The 19,939-nt window shown below is 38.3% G+C and overlaps 1 protein-coding gene across 5 annotated transcripts in view; it reads left to right on the forward strand.

Moving 5' to 3' along the window:
- The window catches only part of Lrch1 (leucine rich repeats and calponin homology domain containing 1), a 183,707-nt gene that overhangs the window by 150,957 nt on the left and 12,811 nt on the right, over positions 1 to 19,939 (forward strand). For 4 of the 5 annotated variants that reach the window (XM_047552651.1, XM_047552653.1, XM_047552652.1 and 1 more), the window contains 3 exons: positions 6,690 to 6,799; positions 11,020 to 11,157; positions 14,724 to 14,801. In XM_047552651.1, the coding sequence (XP_047408607.1) occupies positions 6,690 to 6,799; positions 11,020 to 11,157; positions 14,724 to 14,801 (326 nt within the window). Of the gene's footprint in view, positions 1 to 6,689; positions 6,800 to 11,019; positions 11,158 to 14,723; positions 14,802 to 19,939 lie in introns of those variants that run through there. The other variant, XM_047552655.1, reaches the window with a different exon arrangement.

The raw sequence follows: 19,939 nt of genomic DNA on the forward strand, positions 1-19,939 counted from the left end.
ATGATTTCTAGGGAAGCAAGTGAGATGTGAGATATAACCACTCTGCAAACCCAATGGGGGATATATTTTTTGATAATACATATTTTTTAATCTTAAGTATGTTATGTCTACCACTTGGAAAATATGTCTTTAAAACACTTGCTGTGATTTCTGGTTAAGATTCAAAGATGCTTTTACAACTTCCTTATGTAGAAGGAGAATGTATACTCTGGCAGGTTAGTTATAAAAGGAATATTAGGGCTGGGGAGATAGCTGAGCTGGTAGAGTGCTTGCCTTGCAAGCATAAGGCCCTGAGTTCAATCCCCAGTACCACAAAAAAAAAAAAAAAGGAATATTAACATTTGATAGATGTCAAAAATTGTTAGCTTTAAATAAGCATGATTTTAAAAAGCAGGAAATAAAATTCCATCCTGCTTGAAATTCTGGAAGTTGACGATTGCTAAATGGAAGCTTTCTAGATAAGTGTTCCTTCACTTAGAAATAAAAGAAGGGAGGCATTTTTGTTTTTCAGAAAGCATGGATAATTATGGGTATGATGTTGTTTCAAGGAAATAAAGTCTAGTACGTAAGAGTGATGTGTGATTTGGTATTTCCTTAGGAATGATATCTGAAACCAAAAGACTTTTATTTTTTAAAGCTGGGAATTAGGTATTTACATAGCAGTAGAATTTCTGTTCTTACTGATGAAGCAACTAAAATCAGAGAGGCAAGGTGAATGGCCTGGGCCACCCTGTTGAATAGAGGTGCCACGTGGCCACACGCAGAGCACTAATTCTTGAATGACTCCTCTCAAGCAAGTCTTCATTCATCCTGCAGATGTTCATTGAGATACTAAGCCAGGCTGCCTTCTTTTTACTAAAAGTTCTGAGATTTCCATAGCAAATAATCATCATGGAAATCTTTCTCACAACAACAGCAAAAACAACCTTGCTTTCATTACTTGGCATTTTTACCCTGAGTGCAAATTCCAGGGACTTGTGTGTGTTCCTATCATGCTGTAGCACAATAATAACAAAATGATTATTTTCGACATTCATCTGACTTGGTCAATCACGCCAGATGTTCAGTGGTTGTTATCTTTCTTTATTTGTAATCGGTCTCTAATATGACCTAGGCAAGAGATATGAAAGATATTCTGGCAGAAGTACTTGTGCAGGTTCCCAGATCCAATCTTTCATGCACATCTTCCTTCTCTTTGTGCTCAACTTGGCCTCGTAATTTGAATGAGTTTTCCAATTATTTTCAAATTGTAGAAACTGCACTGTATGAACACAAGCAGATGAGCTACCACTGCAGGAGGAATAGTGGCTAGTTTTTACATTGTTCTTGATGCTTCCTCTTATGTAGAATATTCTACTCAGCAGCCCTCTCTGGGTATTTCAGAGCTGATCAACACATCCCTTGGTGCTATCCAAAAGCTACAGCTATCTCAACCTTTTGCAAATAAGTGACATCTCATTGCCAACTCAGCCTAACATATTGTAACCTTTAGTTTTAATTTCGGCAAACTTGGAATTTCTATACCTATTCACTGCCTTGCTTTATATAAAAATCCCTCCTTTATTTGAATTCTTGCCAATATTTCACTCAAAATTGATCTCATCTTAATTTCACCATTTTCTCTTCATATATTCTTCATGGAGAGTTTTTAAAAATGGTAAACAGGCTAGAAGATCCCTGGGAGTTTGAATTCCCAGAACCCCCCAAATTCTGCCTCCTCAGGGATAATGAGGAAGTTCATCTGTAGGCCTACCCTCCTCTGGCACTGGATATGGGCAGCTGGACGGGCAGCTGGACCTTCCCTTTGTCCTTATCCCAAAAATGTACTTCCTGCTCTTCCCTTGCTCTAATGCCCTCTTATGACTCAATATTTTTCCCCCTTCACTTTAAAGTTTTTAACTTCTTTTGAAACACTTTTTTGCTTTTTCATGGGCAGTGAATTGATGGATACTAATTTATACTTATTTAAAATTGATCTTTTAAGTGATCACCGGAGGATGAATGAACAGACAGTTCCATCTTGGGCCAGTTAACAGACATTTTCCATATTTTTTATAATCATCTTGCACTAAGGTATTATTCTCTCCATTACAGAAATGAGGAAATAGGATGTCAAGTTTTTCCACAGTTCTCAACTCTGACTTCTCAACTATCTTTATAGAAGAATTGCTTTGGCTCCAGACTCAAGGATGCTAATACACTTGGTGTAGCATTAAATTTAATCTTTTTTTAAGTGCTTTTGTAAAAACAACACTGATCTTTTTTTTTTTTTAAACTGGTTTTTATATGATGTTTGGTACAAATAAGTTTGAAAGCTACTGGGTTTAGTAAATTGCGCAAAACCATGGAGAGGAAATTTGAGCATTTCAAGGGCAAAGAATGTGTCCAATTCACTTTGAGTACAAGAAAGAAATGAATGAATGAGCTGGTCGGATTTCTAACTCAAGGTAGCCTAAATCTAAAGCTCATGACATTTCGTCTAAGTCGCTGTATTGCTGCCCTTGAACTTGTATACCTTAAACATCCATCCAGTCCAGGTTCTTAACTTCCAAAGAGAAGGTCAGAGCAAAATTTCAAAATCTCAGTCTCCTTTCGTTAGGTTTAGGTAATAAGGGTTAACAACATGGATTGATAATTTTTATATAAAAAGTACATTGCATGCAATAATTAAATGATAAAGTTTTAGAGCAGTGAGCCTTTTTTCTTTGCTTAACTGTTTCTTGTGCATGTCCTTAAATATCATTGAGTGCCTACTATATGCTAGGCATGAGGCTCATGAGGGAGAACTCCGAAAAACTCATGGAACTTTTAGAATGCATTAGGATTTAGACCTGGAAACTTGAGTTTAGGACATTTTTCAAGAGAGGAAAATTCAGATGACTGATTATCAGGACAAGATAATCAGTCTGGCAAAGATGGTCTTCAAATAGGTTGATCTTTGAATGAGCGGGTTTTTGAAACACTTGTTTCATTTATTCATTTAACAAACTTAAAGCTGCTAAACTCACTATTTGGGAGCCTGGTTAAGGATACAAATTGGAAATAAACAGATGCTTATATTGTCAAAATGTTTATTCTATCATAGAGAAAGTGATGAGTACAATGAAAGAGATCCAGAGATAGAATTTTATATGTTCCTAAGAGACAGCAATTTAATCTCAACCCAGGGATGAAGATAGAGGAGAGTGAGGGAAAATGTAGAGAAAAGGGAAATATCAGTGGATGGATTTGATATTCTTCATAAGGACACTTATCATTTCCTCCAGGGCCATGCTTAGAAATTTGTCTCTTCTGCTAAATAAACTGCTTGTATGAACTGATCTTCTTTTCCATGTTTTAAATGTTATCAACTCGATATATAATAATTAAACAGTTAAGAACTCATTTTTCCTGCATCTTAAATCATTTGTCCTCTCTCTTCCTGTGAATGCATGCCCACCCCTAATTGATTGCATTTTTTTTTTCTTATTTATGTTTAAACAGTCAGGATAGCTGTTTGATTTGGTACCAGGGATTGAACCCAGGGACACTTAACCACTGAGCCATATCCCCAACCCTTTTCATTTTTTATTTTGAGAAAGAGTCTCACTTAGTTGCTAAGGGCCTCAGTAAGTTGCTGAGGCTGGCTTTGAAGTTGCAATCTTCCTGCCTCAGCCTCCCAAGTCACTGTGATTATAGGTGTGCACCACCATGCCCAGCGTGGGGCTACTTTTTAACATTGTCTTATATTCTCAAGTTAAACTTAGTGATATGGAATAAACAAAAACCAGAATAATTATTCCACAGATCAGTTTCCTAAAGTCTTGACCCAGATTGGTCACTGACTCTATTTCTTAAATAGTACTTGATAGAAGAGGGAAAAAAACAAAAACAAAAAAGTATCATAAAGATTATAATTAGAGCCATCTTAATGCTTCCAGTAAAATTATTCTGTCAACCAGCAAAATAAGCTGGCAGATTTATTATGAACCTAAAGAGTTTGCTTTAAAATCTCACATATTCCTTGATAATTAATACATTTAGAAAACCAGTAGTAGTGTAGTCATGATTTCTAATAAATTTATGTTTATTCAGAGTGTTTGTTTTTAAAACCACAGCAGAAATGTTTTTCTTTTTAATTTTGATTGCTTCACTTTCATAGAGCAAATACCCAAGTGTGCATGTTGTGTTTTTAAGATGCACAGGAATTTCAAATGAAAAGTAAGACCAGGAAATTAAAACCCAGATACCACTGCATTGTGCTGATCTCACAGAGGGTTCCAGTAAGGCATAGATGCTTGAATTGTGCGCTGCTAAACCAAAGCTCATGGTTCATTTAACTTCCTGATAGTTTCATATTCAGAATGAAATCTGCCAATAAAAACATATTGAAAATATTAAGTATGCTGTATTAGATAAGATTGCCCCAGAGAAAAGGCAAAGGAAAATGAAACCTCCAAAGAAAACATTACATTATTTAAACGGTGTTATGGCGCCCCTTGCTGGCGTATGTGTGTATTGCCCAACTCTACCCATATTGCTTGACATTTTTTTCCTTTCTGCCAAACTGGGGCTTGGACTCAAAGCCTCCCTCATTCACACATTAGGCCACTGATCTACCCATCCTCAACTCACATTCATAGACTTTTTCCATAAATTTGGTTGACTTCTTTTCAACCAATGGAGGGCATGGATTATTTCTAGATTTTGCATTTTAAAATAGTTCTCTTCTAGTTGCTATACTTCAGTGGATAGGTTTTTTTTTCTGTTCACTTGATTTGGTAGATAGGCAAGTTTAATGCATTCTCCACTTTTTTCCATGCTTCTGAATTTCTCAGCCTTTTCCTTGTTTCCCCTTGCTCTGTGGATTTTTCCTCTCTCCCTGCCTGGTCGCTCTGTTCTTCTTTTTCTGGTCTTGGCTTTATTTTTTAAGCAATTGATCTCACTTCCTGTGGGCTTTGGCTTTTGTGGGACTTGGTGACAGCTCTTCTGTGACATGCTTTTGACTGTCTTTGCCTGTGACTTCCTTGGGTGGCTTCCAGCAGAGGTCCAGGCCACAGGCTGACCCCTCCCTGGATTTCCAGCAGGGGAAAGGCCTCATGCTTGTTAGATCATCCTCCTTCTCTAACTGTGAGTCAAGGATTTAAGATGTGTCAACTTTCTAACATTTTTCTAGAGCATGAGAATTTAGAAAGAAAATCCAAAATTGAGATGATAATGATGTAGGTAGATGAGCTCAAGGGTATTTAATTACATGGAGTGGACTCAAGACCTTTCATTCAAAGTATTATATCTGTAAACCATATTTAATTTTAAAAAAACCTAATATATTAAAGTAATATTTAAAATGTCCCATAGGAGCCAGGTATGGTGGCACATACCTGCAGTCTCAGCTATTTAGGAGGAGGATCTCTGGAGCACAGGAGTTTGAGAACAACACAGCAAAACCCCACCTATCTCTGAAAAGAAAAAAAAAATCAGCAAAATTAAAGTGGCTAGAAATGTTTGTCAGGATAGAATCAAAGTTGCATATTCTTCTTATTTGGCATTATTTAAATTCTAGTGATTGAATCTACTTAGCAATTGCGCTAATTGCAGTGCAACCTTCTACATAGTATTGATTCTAACATGGAAATTCTCAGCACAAAATTTCCTAGAGGATTCTTCCTGCTGCCCCAGTCTGAAAATCTACAGGACAGGAAGAACCAAGTAAAGCTCTCAATAGCTGTTTACTCCCTCTTGTGTACATAGAAAGTTGACAGCAAGAAAAAAATGTAAATATAAATCTGCTTTAGGCTTTGTATTATTAAAAATTAATTAAAATGTTTGTTATAATCACTCTTCCACATACGGAATATTTTTTACCTTCTTGATGGACCTTTAAAAGATGGCATTTTTTTTAAAGTTCGTCTAGGACTTGTGTTTTTCTTGTTGTTTTGCAATGCTGGGGATGGTACCCCGGGCTTCATGCATGCTAGGCAAACCCTCTGTCACTGAGATGCTCCACAGCCCAAGAGAACATATGTTTTCTTAACTCCTTCCAGAGGAAACATCCTTATTAGTTATTATTCTTGGAGGTTATAACTTTAAGGATCTGAGGCCAATGATGATCTCTTAAGCTGCCTCCAATCCCACCGGCCTTTCTAAAAGTAGTCTGTGCTCATCTCCAGTGGGCTGGCTTTCTGGATACCTGGTCTGTGACATGATAGAAGCAGAAGTTTTCCACTCCACGCTCAAATACGTAATCCTCCGGGTCATCACTTCTTTCTTATAAAGAAAGCTTATAAAAATGTTATGTCAAGAAAAAACATTAACCTACATTCATTTTTAGCATGTAAAGCAATCTTAGAGTCTTCTTATTTGAGATAAATTATCTGAATTTAATGAAAGCATTTGAGTGTCAGTTAAAACTTTGAAGACAGTGGAAAAATGTGAGACGACATCTGAGAAGTGGCCTGGAATGGTCTCCACAACCCAGGCCCTTCCCGGGTTCAGTTTATCATCACCAAAAGTCACAGCTTCTTAGTTCACACAACTCGGAATAATTTACAATATAATCTCCTTTAGACTGTTTGAATAAGGCTTTCCCCTGAATTTCTTTATTTCTGTGCATGGCAAATTAGTTATTTGGGATGAGTAAAGAAATTATTATATACATATGGCAACCTAGGCAAGACAGTGCCTAAAGACCTTTTCCCTTTCTGTTGTAGTGTTTCTAAGACCTCAGAGAAATTTGGAATCTATAGACCCACAGTTTACAATTCGGAGGAAAATGGAACAGATGAGAGAAGAAAAAGAACTGGTGGAGCAACTCCGTGAGGTACCCAAAAAGTATTATATAACTAAATAATAATTTTCAGAACCCAAGCAGCATTTTATATTAAAAAAAAAAAAACACCTAGTTTTCAATCTAGCCATATTACTTACTGGCTGATGGATGTTGGGCAAGTCACTTATCAACCCTGAGTTTCAGTATTTTTGTATACTCAAAAAGTAGTTGTGATCTCCCTAGAGGGGTTTGTGAAGCATATGTGAGATGCTGTAAATAGAAATACTTAATAGATATGTATAAATGCTAGCATTATTTTAATTCTGGTATACTTTAACACATCATTATTTGTTTGCTTAGTAATAGTCTTCCATGAATTTAAAGATGTATATAGTGGTCTTCACATTGTACCCCAAACTGGTCAGAGGTTTTAAATCAATCATGTAATAGGCAAACCATTTTAATTCCTCCAAAAGATGAAGTCTTGCACTGGGTGCCATTGGGGATTTTAAGCTTGGCTAATGGTAGGGACCAGGGCTGTCTAGTTCCTTGTTGTATTTTCCAGTTCCTGCTGGGAACTCTGTAGGTATTTATGTACCCTTGTGGTTCTTCTGTCTAGTTAGGAAGATTGTATATGAATACATGGAAGGTGAAATAACAGTACAAGAATCAGTCACTGAAGAAGAAGTTGGTATTAGTTATTAAAGGCAGCACTTTATGAATTGTGACATAAGTTCATTACATTTCAAGAGAAGTATAACCTAGGACAGGGTAAGAAACTTCTTGGAGGAGGTGAGTTTTATGTTAAATCTCCTTTCACAAATGTCTACTGACCACCAGGCTATGTTAGGCTATATTCTAGGTGATAAAAATGGAAAAGAATTTAATAAGGCCCCTGGTTAGTTTCCATCCTCATGTCAGACAAGTGGACTTCAAAACCAAAGTTATTGAGAAGGGATAAAGAAGGCCATTTCATACTGCTTAAGGAACTCATACACCAATAAGATATAACAAATATTTATACCCCAAACAATGGAGCATCTACATACATCAAATAAACCCTTCTAAATTTTAGGAATCAAGTGGCTCACACCACAATAATACTGGGTGCCTTAACACACCTTTCTCTCCACGGAATAGATCTTCCAAACAAAAAATAAACAAACTATAGGACTAAATAATACAATCAGTGACTTAGGCTTAATAGACATATACAGAGTATTTCATCCATCATGGAGCAAATACCCTTTCTTCTCAGCAGCACATGGATCCTTCTCTAAAGTAGACCATATATTATGCTGCAAAGCAACTCTTAGCAAATACAAAAAAATTAGAAATACTACCCTGCATTCTATCAGATCATAATGGAATGAAATTAGAAATCAATGATAAAATTAAAAATAGAAGTTACTCCAACACCTGGAGACTGAATAGCATGCTATTGAATGACGAATGGATAGCAGAAGAAATCAGGGAAGAAATAAAAAATTACTCAGGGGTAAAGGACTGGTGATATCGTTCAGCTGATAGAGTGCTTGCCTTGCATGCCCTAGGCCTTGGGTTCAATCCCTAGCACCCCTCCCCCCCCACACACACACAAATACTTAGAGGTAAATGAGAACACAGATACAACATATCAAAATTTCTAGGGACACTATGAAGGCAGTGCTAAGAGGAAACTTTATTGCATTGAGCTCATACATTAAAAGAATAAAAAGTCAACAAATAAATGACCTAACATTACATCTCAAAACCCTAGAAAAAGAACAAATCAACACCAAAAGCAGAAGTCATGAAATAATTAAAATCAGAACTGAAATCAATGAAATTGAAGCAATTAAAAAACTGACCAAACACAAAGTTGGTTCTTTGAAAAAAGAAATAAAACTGCTAAACCCTGAGCTACACTAACAAAGAAAAAGAGAAAGAAAACTCAAATTACTAAAATTTGTGATGAAAAAGGAAATATCATGATGGACACTACTGACATACAGAAGATAATTAGAAACTATTCTGAAAATTTATACTCAAATAAAATAGAAAATCTCGAAGACATCGACAACTTTCTAGAGACATATGATCTACTCACACTGAAGCAGGAGGACACACACAATTTAAACAGATCAGTAAGGTCCTAGCTCTAATGAAGGCTGTAGTCCATGGGGAACTAGACTTCAATATTAATATGCAATTTCAGATAGCAATGAATTTTGCAAAGGAGCAACGAATCCTATAAATAAAACCAAGTCAAGATAAGTCAGCACATCTGTTATGCAAATGGTATTCCACCTGTGGGTTAGTAGGCAGTCAAGAGGGAAATTAAAAACAAAAACAAAAACTCTTGGTACCACTCTTAAGTCACTGTGTTTGATTCAAGAAGCACAAAGAGTGTTTGGATGTCACTTGCCCACTGTATTTGGATGTGCTGTAAATTTGGAAGGTCAACTTCCTAGTATATGTGAAAATAAGATCAGGAAACTGCCATGAGCCTCTCAAAGAGCAGTATCTTATTTTATCTTTAACTTGGGTCACATTGACTGTGTGCGTTTTAATTTAGTGATATGAAATTAGAGACTGAAGGAGTGCCTGAAAATATTAAGTGTCCACACACAGGAGAGTTCTGAAAGAGATTTATACAATTCCATTACACACATGGTTTTTCAAGTTTTTCTTTATTGCAAACCATCAAATTAAGCCAACCATTCATAAACAATTTTCCAGTTAAAAGGAGCTTTGGTTGCAAAGCATAAACTTGTATTCCAGGTCTTAAAATGGATTTCTCTAGTTCTGCTTCCAAGAGGATGGAGGAGACACACCTTTTCCTCTTCCTCCCACCAAGCACATCTAGGTACGCTCTGAAAGGTCAAGAGACCATGGGAGACCGCCTGAGGTCTTTGGGACTTGAGGAATGAGTGAGCTCTACGGGTTTTCTTTTTGCCTCAAATATCTCAGAAGCTGAAGGAGTTAGAAACTCTAATAGGCACATATTTAGAAGAAAAAGAAAAAAACCCTAAAAACCCTGCTTCCACTAGCCAGAAAATCAGGAAACGGGCAATCTAGCAACACAGAAAACCTTTACACAGTAAATGCTGTACTCCAGCTAAACCCCAGAGGGAAGAAACCATGGTCCCATCTTCACACTCAGCAAAGCCGAGTCAAGAGGGTGAACTTCAGCCCTGCTGGGCTGGTGGCAGAGAAGGCAGTGGGCAGCCCAGATCTTCAATCCACAGCCAGTGGAGACCACGTGGGAGCCTGGATTTCCATCCGTCTCCACCCGCTGGCCAACTGAGACCAAATAGAAAACCTAGGTTTCTACATTCACCTGGCAGTAACTAGATGGTTACTGCCCTCTTGCCAGGGCAACATTCAAAAAAATAACCAGAGGTGAGTAGGATTCAGAGTCGCATAACATAGTATGAAAATGTCCAGGTTTCAACTGAAAATCACTCACCACACCAAGGAAGAGGAAGAAACAAAACTGAACACAGATGGCAACACTGCTCTGGCAGAGATGTTGGAATTACCTGGCAAATACATATTTAAAAAAAAAACAACAACAACTTTTTTTGTTGTAGATGAACACAATCCCTTTATTTTATTTATTTTTATGTGGTGCTGAGAATTGAACCCAGTGCCTCACACATGCTAGGCAAGTGCTCTGTCATTGAGCCACAACCCCAACCCACCTGGCAAATATTTTAAAGCAGTCATCATAAAAATGCTTCTTGAGAGATGACGAGTGTAGTTACAGGAAAGAACAAAATACAAAATGGAATCCTCAGCAAAGAACTAGAAAATCTCAGCAAAGAAGTAAAAAATAGGAAGAATAACTGAGTTATTTTTGGAAAAAAGGCAATAATTGATGTCTCTCAACTAAAACATCGTCTAAGAGCAAGTCATCCCAGAATCCCTCCTCCACCCCCCTGCAGATGATCTGAACCACTTTCGGGTCTGGTTCTGACTGATCACTGCATTCTCTTTTTGTGTTTTCACAGCTGAGATGGAGGAACCCTTGAACTCCAGAAGGGATCCCGTTGTCCCTGTCATTCATTCCACTTAGAAATTTTAGACACAACTAAAATTTTATTTTTATGCCCAGAGATTGTTTATGTTGTTTGAAAAGACGTAAATGTGAGCGTTTTCCAGACATTCTTAATCCTTGTCCCCATAAAGAGATTGAGGACTCGACTGGTGAATCCTTGTCCCTGTATTTTACCCTCTGTTGCCTCAGTGTCCACAGCAACTGGCTCCCTTCTGATTTTCCCCCACAGAGCATCGAGATGCGGCTCAAGGTCACTCTGCACGAAGACCTGGGGGCGGCGCTCATGGATGGTGTGGTGCTCTGCCACCTGGTCAATCACATTCGCCCACGGTCTGTCGCGAGCATCCATGTCCCCTCCCCAGCAGTTGTAAGTACCACTGACCCCCATGAGCAGACTCTTTAGACCGTGCTTCTGGTTAAGGATGCCCGAGGGATCACTGGGACCCCACTCAGATCCTTCCTGTTGGGCACCTGACGACTAGAAGCACAGAACACCAGAATGGGTCTCAGTGAAGCAGCATTTCCCTAGGAAGGAAAAATATTGAAAACTAAATATGTAAATGGCGAGGCAAAGAAAACTTTATTTCAAATCTCAAGTTTAAAGAAATTAAGGCTCGAGATGCTGATTTGAAGACTAGAAGAATGTAAGGATTCATATCTCACACAGGGTTATTCCAACAGTGAGGGTCTTCTCAGAAACTCCTGTGGTTAGTGGCTTCCCTTCCAAATAGAATCTCTTCCCCTTGTTCATCCCTGGGCTTTTAGGATAGTCCTGAAAAGATGTGCGTTCTATGGGAAATTATTAATGACCCGTCAAACCAGACGTCAGTTAGCCAACCACGTATTCCACAACTCCTCCGTCTCACCACGCCAGGGACTTGCTGGAGACAGCAGGGAGGGTGAGGACGAGTGGGGCTCCTTCAGTGCCCCCCAAATCCTCATCTCCCCTGCAGGGCAGATGAAACCTGCACTTGGGGTCCTTGTCCTCATAGGAGCCACAGAGAGCTGCTGTCAGTTCTGTGGCCACTGAGGTGAGAGGGAGGGAACCAGGGTTAAGCTTGCCTCTGAAACCCACATAGAACTTAGGTGGATAGAGAAGAAAGAAGAATTTGTCCTCACAGTGGATGAAAATCCCAGGTCTGTGTCTGAAGTCATATGTAGGCCTTTGGGCCAGTTGTAAATTCTGTCTTTAAAACTTGGTTTGCACTTCTCTGGAATAGAGATGTTCTTGTCAGGGTGAGAGGAGGTACCACAGAGAGTACACACATAAAAGGGGACCATTAGTACCACTCGTGATTGTGTAGAGAGCAGACGTTCAGAATCCTTAGCCCCCTAACTCAACATACTACGTGTTCAGTGAGCTGGGGAAGGTTTCTGGGAAGCCCTGTCCCCTGTCCCTTTGCCCAGGAAGGTCTCATGATGGTATTATTTATCCTATTTTCTCTTCTCTTGGATGTAGGAAATGTGAGCTGATGATCCATTTTCAACGGTTGGTTTCTTTTCTAGAATTTTGAATGTATTTTTTCCTTTTAAAAGTATGACTTCGTTTTGCCTCAGAAATTGGGCCTGGGGAGTCCAATTTTTCATCTCTTTCAAATCTGCCCCTAGCAGCCTCAGTGGAGGATAGTAAATTCCACCCTTTGATCAAAAACGAACGTTCTAGTTTGTTTCGCAGAGGGGGGCCAAGCAGCCGGAAGTTGCCTGAGCCATGCACCATATCCTCATTTTATTTTGTTTTCCCGTTATGCAGGAGACACTGTGAGCCCTCAGCCTCCCACTAGAACACCCAGCTATCCTTTGATAAGGTGTCAAAGGACACTGAGTCACAGACCTATACACTTTATTTTATTAATTTTTCCAGAAAACTAATATGATATTTTAGAAATTTTTTTGGTTTAACTTTTTATTGTACTAACATTTTTCATTGAAAAAATTATGAGAAAATAATTCCTGATTAGAGAAAATAAAAGAAAAACAAAAGAGTGTACTGGGGATGGTGCTCATGCCTGGCATGTACAAAGCCCTGGATTCAATCCCCAGCACAGCAAAAAAATAAAAAGTAAATAAAAATTGAAAAAAAGAAAAATACATCATCCTACCACCCAAAGATAGTCATGGTTAGCCTTTTGTCTTTACTACTAACATTTTCTGTATGTTCATTTTGAATTATGAGCTTCTTTTTCATGCCTACTCTTTAGTAGTTTATAAAATTTATTATTAAAACTTAAATATTCTCCAATTGTCATTGAAACTCTCCTTAAGGGCTGGGAATATGGCTCAGTTGATTGATTGCTTGCCTTGCATGCACAAGGCCCTGGGTTCAATCCCTAGCACCGCAAAAAAAAAAAAACAAAAACAAAACTCTCCTTAAATATCTGTTTTAAGGAGTGTAACATATTTTAGCCTATGCTGTTACATTATGGTTTTCCTTTGGAGAAATACAGTTGCTTTCCACATACCCATTCAACAGTGAGCATCTCAAGCTCTTCTTGACTGGCCCAGCCACCTCTGACTGAGAGGTGCTTACTATCTCCAGTCTGCGCCTTTGCTCTCCACTCCAGTCTGCGGGCAGGCGCTTCTCTGCCCCGAAGGCTGCTGCCCACTCTGCCCTTCTCTGCTCTGCCTTCAGCATCCCCAGCTCTGTTCTCGTCTGCTTCAGTGTTCACAGGAGGCAAACCGTTCTCGACTCCTTACGACCAGATCTCCTTGTCTTTTGTATTTTTTTCCCTTCCAGTAACTCCATCACAACTAAGAACCATCCTATTCTATATTACAGTTTCCTTCAGCTTGTTAATGTTTCCAGCTACACTTGAGCTAAGTGACCACATGATGGTCTTTAGGTCTTACAGTTGTTTCTTTATTCCAAGTGTAGGAAACAGTAAATATGGTTGTGCCGCACCATCAGCATGTCCCAAGACATGTTGGGGCGAAGGCAGAACCATGGGGCAGCTGCTTGCCTCATCTTATGCAGCCCAGCTGAGGGGCCCGACTCCCTTTCTAGACAATAGAGAGTATTCGTTTAGCCTTCTGGCCTAGTTGTTCCCTGGGCCAACACGCTTTCTTTCTTCTTTGTAGGTAGAAGAGGACAAGACAGTCCCTTTTCTTTTCTTTTCTTTTCTTTCTTTCTTTTTTTTTTTTAAATAAATCCTGCACAGATTTAGACTTCAGTGATGATTGGTTTGTGTCCCCATAAGATGCACAGATGTACTTTACTCTCACTATTAACAGGATAAGGGTAGTCTTTGTAAATCATGGCTTCTACGTGGGACTGTTGGGGTCAGTCATACGTCTTGTTTTCCTCCTAAGGAAGGAAACTACTAGTGGAATATTAAAATTTAGCAGGAAAGAGTTTAAAATTTGCCATGAAAAAATTTAGCATATGAATCAAGTATACCTATTATCCATCCCACACTTTCAAGGTCATCTGTAATAGAAGCAGCTCAGCTGTGCGATGCTTTGGGTTAAATCCTAAACACCCACTATTTTTGGCGCGGTTTATCTCATTGCCTCTTTCTGATTAAATCCATGGCTTTGCTGAGAAGGAGATTATTTAGCCTAATGAATTTCAGCCTTTCCTATGGAAATACGCTTGTTGATGCAGAAAGGTGACGTGTAGGGTATATTTTTAAGTGAAATAAAGCAGGTTACACAGCAGCGTGTTCCCATAAAAACTGTGTGTAGGAGTGTGTGTGCGCAGGCATGCATACACATGTATACATATGTTTGCAGAAAACTTCATATGCATCTTGGTATATATACATCTTATATATTCATATCAATACTTATATGACTATACATCTGTAAGCAAACACACACACACAATGTCTGGAAGAAGCAGCCCAAAATAGTAATAATTTTTTATCTTTAGAAGGACATTTCTCAGTAATGTTTTTATTTTATTAATATGTTTTTTCTTTGCATTTTCATTTATAGCCCAAACTTAGCATGGCCAAATGCAGAAGAAATGTGGAAAACTTTTTGGAAGCATGCCGAAAACTGGGAGTACCAGAGGTAACATCAAACTTTGTTAAAATAACTGTGTTTTAGTGAAGATGTTATTTAACATACATACTAGAACCATCGAGTACATGTAAAGCTTTGCACATTCTTTTATAGTCTCAACCTTTCTCAAGGAATAATCTTTAGTTTGTTATATAAGATTTTAATTTAAGCTGCTCTACTTCCTGGGGGACATGAGCAGTGATGTTAATATGGCTTTACACAGTATGTTCAATTCTGAGGGAAAAGGGATCATAATTTCTTTACGGTCTTGAAATAAATGTGAAATTCCAAGCTGGAAAAAAAATTAATCATCTGGATAAATGAGAGTTAGTAGATTCTCTAGTCTAAGAGCAGAAGTTGCTGCGGCTACAAGTGAGCGAGTTCCTGAGTCTAGAATTTTGGAGCCGACAGCTTCCTTATCCAGAGCTCTTAAGCAGAGACCTCTAGTAATTGTTGATTTCCATTCCCTGTAGTTGCATTTCAAGTACATGAATCAAACTAATCAACACTGAAGTATGATAATTATTGTTATTATCCTTAATAATAACAATGCTTGTGTGTTGCTTTATGGTTTGTTAACTGTTCACACTTACCTTTTCTCCTTTGGTCTGCTGTAGGACCAGTTGGCAGTTCTCTGTAGCCAGCCAGCTACACGATTCATTACTGTTTTCCTCTCCCAGGCTCAGCCCCAGGCTAAGGCTCAGGCTCAGGCTCAGAAAATTGGTCAGTTCAAAGGCTTTGCTCTTAGTAACATAAAGCGACATGAGCCAATCCGCTCAGAATCTGGGGGTCAGTAATAGGAGTTGAGACGGTTCTCATCATTGTAATAAATAGAAATAGATAGCAGTTTTATTTCCTGTGATTTCTTCTATCTTTCCTAAGGCTCCAGGATAGAGCAACGTAAAAATCTGTCATGAGATACTATTTTTGAGCCTGTGAAAGAATTAAAATTCAGTAGTTCTACTCAGCAATAGGAGTCATTGGAATTGACCCAAGCGATCCTACCCTTCTCCCCTCTTTTCTTCCCCTGCTTGCTTCTTTTTCTCTTACCCCTCTAGTGGGGTTAAGAGGTGGCGTGGAGTTAGTGGTAGACTTCTAATCTTCCTCGAAGAAAAGGAGAGCATTATGAAAGCATCCTTAAGTCAGAGCTATATCAATTAAGAGACTTATAAATTCATTTTATAAAAGATTGTAACCTTTTTCTAATAGGCCAGATATCTTTGTGATCAATTCTGCTTTCAGCTTCCAGTAGTGTGAGTCTGTGTCTATGTTGTACATGTGCATTTCAATATTGCATGTACATCCTTGGCTTTGAATACTTGTGAAAATTCTTTCATACATTTACTAATAATTTGATTTTGTCTTGGCCTGGTAAGATTTCCTGTGTGTGAATCAAAACTCCCATGCCAAGTTCCAGATGACAGATTATTCATGTCTGGACTACAAAGCACTGAGAGTTATGAGCTAGCCCCCTGTGATGATTTAAAACTCATCACTATGGATTTGTTTTTTTGGCATACAGTGATACAAAATGAAATGGGGATGCCCTTACCCATTTGTTATGAGTAAGCTGGTAATTACAGTTTCCTTTTAAAGTAGGAAAAAGGAAATTAAATTACCATAAAAATGCAGAGCAAGATTTATTACAATTTCTGATTTATGCCTCTAGCATAGTGCTCCTAACTCTAATAGGTAACTCATAATTCCCAAGGAGGTTAAAATAGAGGAATGGAATGACTTTTTTTTGCTAATGTCCCAATGAACTATGCTTAGTAAGAAATTAAATGACTTGGGATTAAAAAAAAAAATTATTCTTAAGGTTCCAAGTATTTTTCAAGTCTACTGTGTGTGTGTGAGTCTGTGTATGTGTGTATGTGTGTGTGTATTCACATATATTTCCATCCTGGTGGATGATGCAACAGCATTTTACTGGTGCCTAGATTCCTTTAAGGTCACTGCTACTAGAAAAAGCCGGTGGCCAGTTAAAATTCTTTAATGAGAATGATAAAACGAGAAAGAAATATTCTAGTGGCAAACCAGAAATTCCCAAATGGAAGGCAAATGGAAAATCTTGTTCCAAGCATGAAACATGAAAGCATGTTTTCATCTCACAGAATGCATGAAGACATGTTTCCATCTAGGACTATCTCAATGAATTGTGGGGTCAAATGACCTCCTCCCTCTTAAACACATATGCTCCTTCTACTTCTTAAGAGGGTACATGTGGCTCAGTATGACTGATGATTTACACTAAAAACGTAGTGTATCACAAGAACATTGCAGAAATATTCCGTCTACAATTAGACATTTTAAAAGAGCAGTACTGAAAAACAAAGAGGACTTACATTATTACTTTTTTCACTTGAATCAAACTTAATTCTTGGGTCACAAGATATTCATTAATTTTCAGTAATCAACATGATTAATTCTCTCTACTCTGCAAAATTTTTCTACTTTCTTTATCCATAGCTTACACACACACACACACACACACACACACACACACCCCAGAGATCTTGAGTTCTGCATTTTATAAGCTCAATACCTAATTAACAGTGATATATCATACTGTAAAGACTAAAACTTCGCAGGTGTACTCTAAGCCTATGTTTGTTACCCTAAATAATAGAACCACCATTTAAGCAGCTTATATGGTCTGTCAGGTGCATATGGGTGGAATGCAGTAGCTGGGCAGATTTGGTTAAACGATTACGTATGAAGTCATTGTTCCTATCATAGTTCATTGTATTTTCTTTAGAAGTTCCCATGAGCACAATCCCAGCTCTTCATTCAAGGTTCATGAAACAGCTATGTGTGATGTAGCAACTGGAACCACACAACCAGCCTGTGGTTTGTTGAGCATCCAGGAAGTGGGTTTATGCAGGATGAGCTGAATAGCACCTAAATTCACTGAATAAATAGTAGAGGGCAGTGCATGAGACTGTCCTTCAGTGAAATTTTAAATCCAGTTTTTACAGTCAGGTGGGAAAGAGTGGTTCTGGACTGGCTTTCTGTAAACATGACCTCTTTCATTGGCTCCATTCCGACTTGTAGGCATCGTTAGCAGCATCTGTATCCTTTGTGGTGCTGATGCCAGGCGGTCAGATCGTACAGCAGCCCTTGACCTCAGTGCTAGCTAGAATCAGTTTGGCCTGGAGGAAAGGGCTTGATGTTCTCAATTCTTCAGGAGAAAGTTTTGTATCACTCATGAATCTTGAGTCAGTTAGGCCTTGGGCTCATGGGGCCATATATAGACATGCTGAGTTTCCTTTTCCATCTCTGAGTCAGCTTGGTTGTTCCTGGCTTCTAATCTCTATGTCAGATTCGTGGTTTCCAAATGGATCCAAACTTAGTACTGTTTTAGAGCTCCTGATCATGTTCTCTCTGGGTGAAAGAAATCTTGAATTTTTGAAACCTCAAAAGTATTGGAGCATAGGTATTTGGTTCACCAGGGAAATTAGTCTACTCAGTTTTAAGTAAGTAAGTAGCCTTGATCTCAGAACTCTGTAAGGAGTAAGGTCCTCAGTTGAACAGGGACTTGAAGTAGAAATGTACTTGGTTTTCTAGCTGCCTGGCCCTCCAGCTCCTCTGTCTCTCCAGAGAGAAAGCACAGGGACTCTGCTGAGGTGGATGGCAGACACCGTGACAGTCTTGGGCCCCTGCCTGCCTGTGTGGGCAGCCCAGGGTCCTTTGAAGACTGTAGGAGGTGGGAGATTTTCATCCATGTCCACAAGCACAAGTCATTTGCTGTCCATCAGCTCCTGCACCAGCTAAATGGAGTTAAAACTAAAAGCTTAAAATAGTTCAGAGCCTAACAATGATGGTTTTAATGTAAGTGGAATTATGGCTGAGTTTTTTTCTTTTTACTTTTGTTGTGCTTTATAGCAAGATTTTATATCTGAAAGTAATAATGATAGTTTTCCTATTATACACCTATTGTGAGAGTTAGGTCATATACATTATGTAGCTGGTCACAGTTTTTGTTTTTCAAAGAATGTATAAATCAAAGCTTTTTTTTTTATTTGCTTTCATCTCAATGAGAAATAAGTTTCTTTTCTTTCTTGAGCCTTGCACCTCTTTTTTTCTTCCTGTAAATCAATGTCTTTAGTAGCATTTTAAATCATAACCCACCCCTTTTTGGGGAGGAGGGGAATGGAATTATTATTGCAATATTTATTTCAGTCTTGCATTTATATTGGTTCATTTCCAGGTTCAGTAACCAGAGATGTAGACATTTAGGACTTGGCCTTACTAAATGTAAGGTTTATATTACACCCATTTGTAAATTTATTTTTAAAAGATCACATCTCTAGCTTGTAAAATCAGTGCTTCATTTTTAGGTAGTCTGTGCTACTGTGCATGTAAGCATCCTTTCCCTGGGATATATGCCTTGTGGTCACCTCTGGTTAATGGTCTAATGGCCTTTCATATGCACATGGTTGAAAATAAATCATTTTAGAAGTAGCACCCTCAAAAAGTTTTTAATTATGTTTTGAGATAAACTAGCTTACTGATTAATTTAGAGTTACCCTCTAAGTTCATAAATTTTGCAGTTACTAGAAATCCTCCCTACCTCTCCTCCCCCTTGGCCACATTGTACATGTCTGTGAATTTGAACTTTAAATTTTCAGGATGACTACCAACATTACTGTGCCATGATATTTTAGACTAAAAACACTTTTATAAGCATATTGAGTTTTAAAACTATATTTAAATTAAATGTACTTCAAAACTCCAAATAAAATTTCTGCTTACATATGATGAACTTTTAGAATTGAGACTGTATGACACCCAGACATCTATGAAAACTAGACCCCGTTGACAGATGTGTCTCCATTTCTATTTGTGTCCACAGCATCTGGCGAACCTGAGCCGATCTCAGTCACTTGTGTTCACTGTAAGCAGATCATTTAACCTCTGCCGATTGTGATTGTTGCTCACTGGAATTACAGTTAGCATCCACACTTGCTTCTAGTGACTCTTGAGAGAATTGACTGTTTTTCAAATACCTTCAGTCCTTACAGATATTCTGTAAATACGTGGCGAGGTTTTAGCTCTTTAAATTTCCTTGGTTTTTAGTTTTTTTCCTATTTCACTTTTCAGAAATATCATCTCTAAGACCCTCTCATTGGGGCTAAATTTTTGAG

This window comes from Sciurus carolinensis, chromosome 5 (genome assembly GCF_902686445.1).
Source record: "Sciurus carolinensis chromosome 5, mSciCar1.2, whole genome shotgun sequence".
Classification (NCBI taxonomy): domain Eukaryota; kingdom Metazoa; phylum Chordata; class Mammalia; order Rodentia; family Sciuridae; genus Sciurus; species Sciurus carolinensis.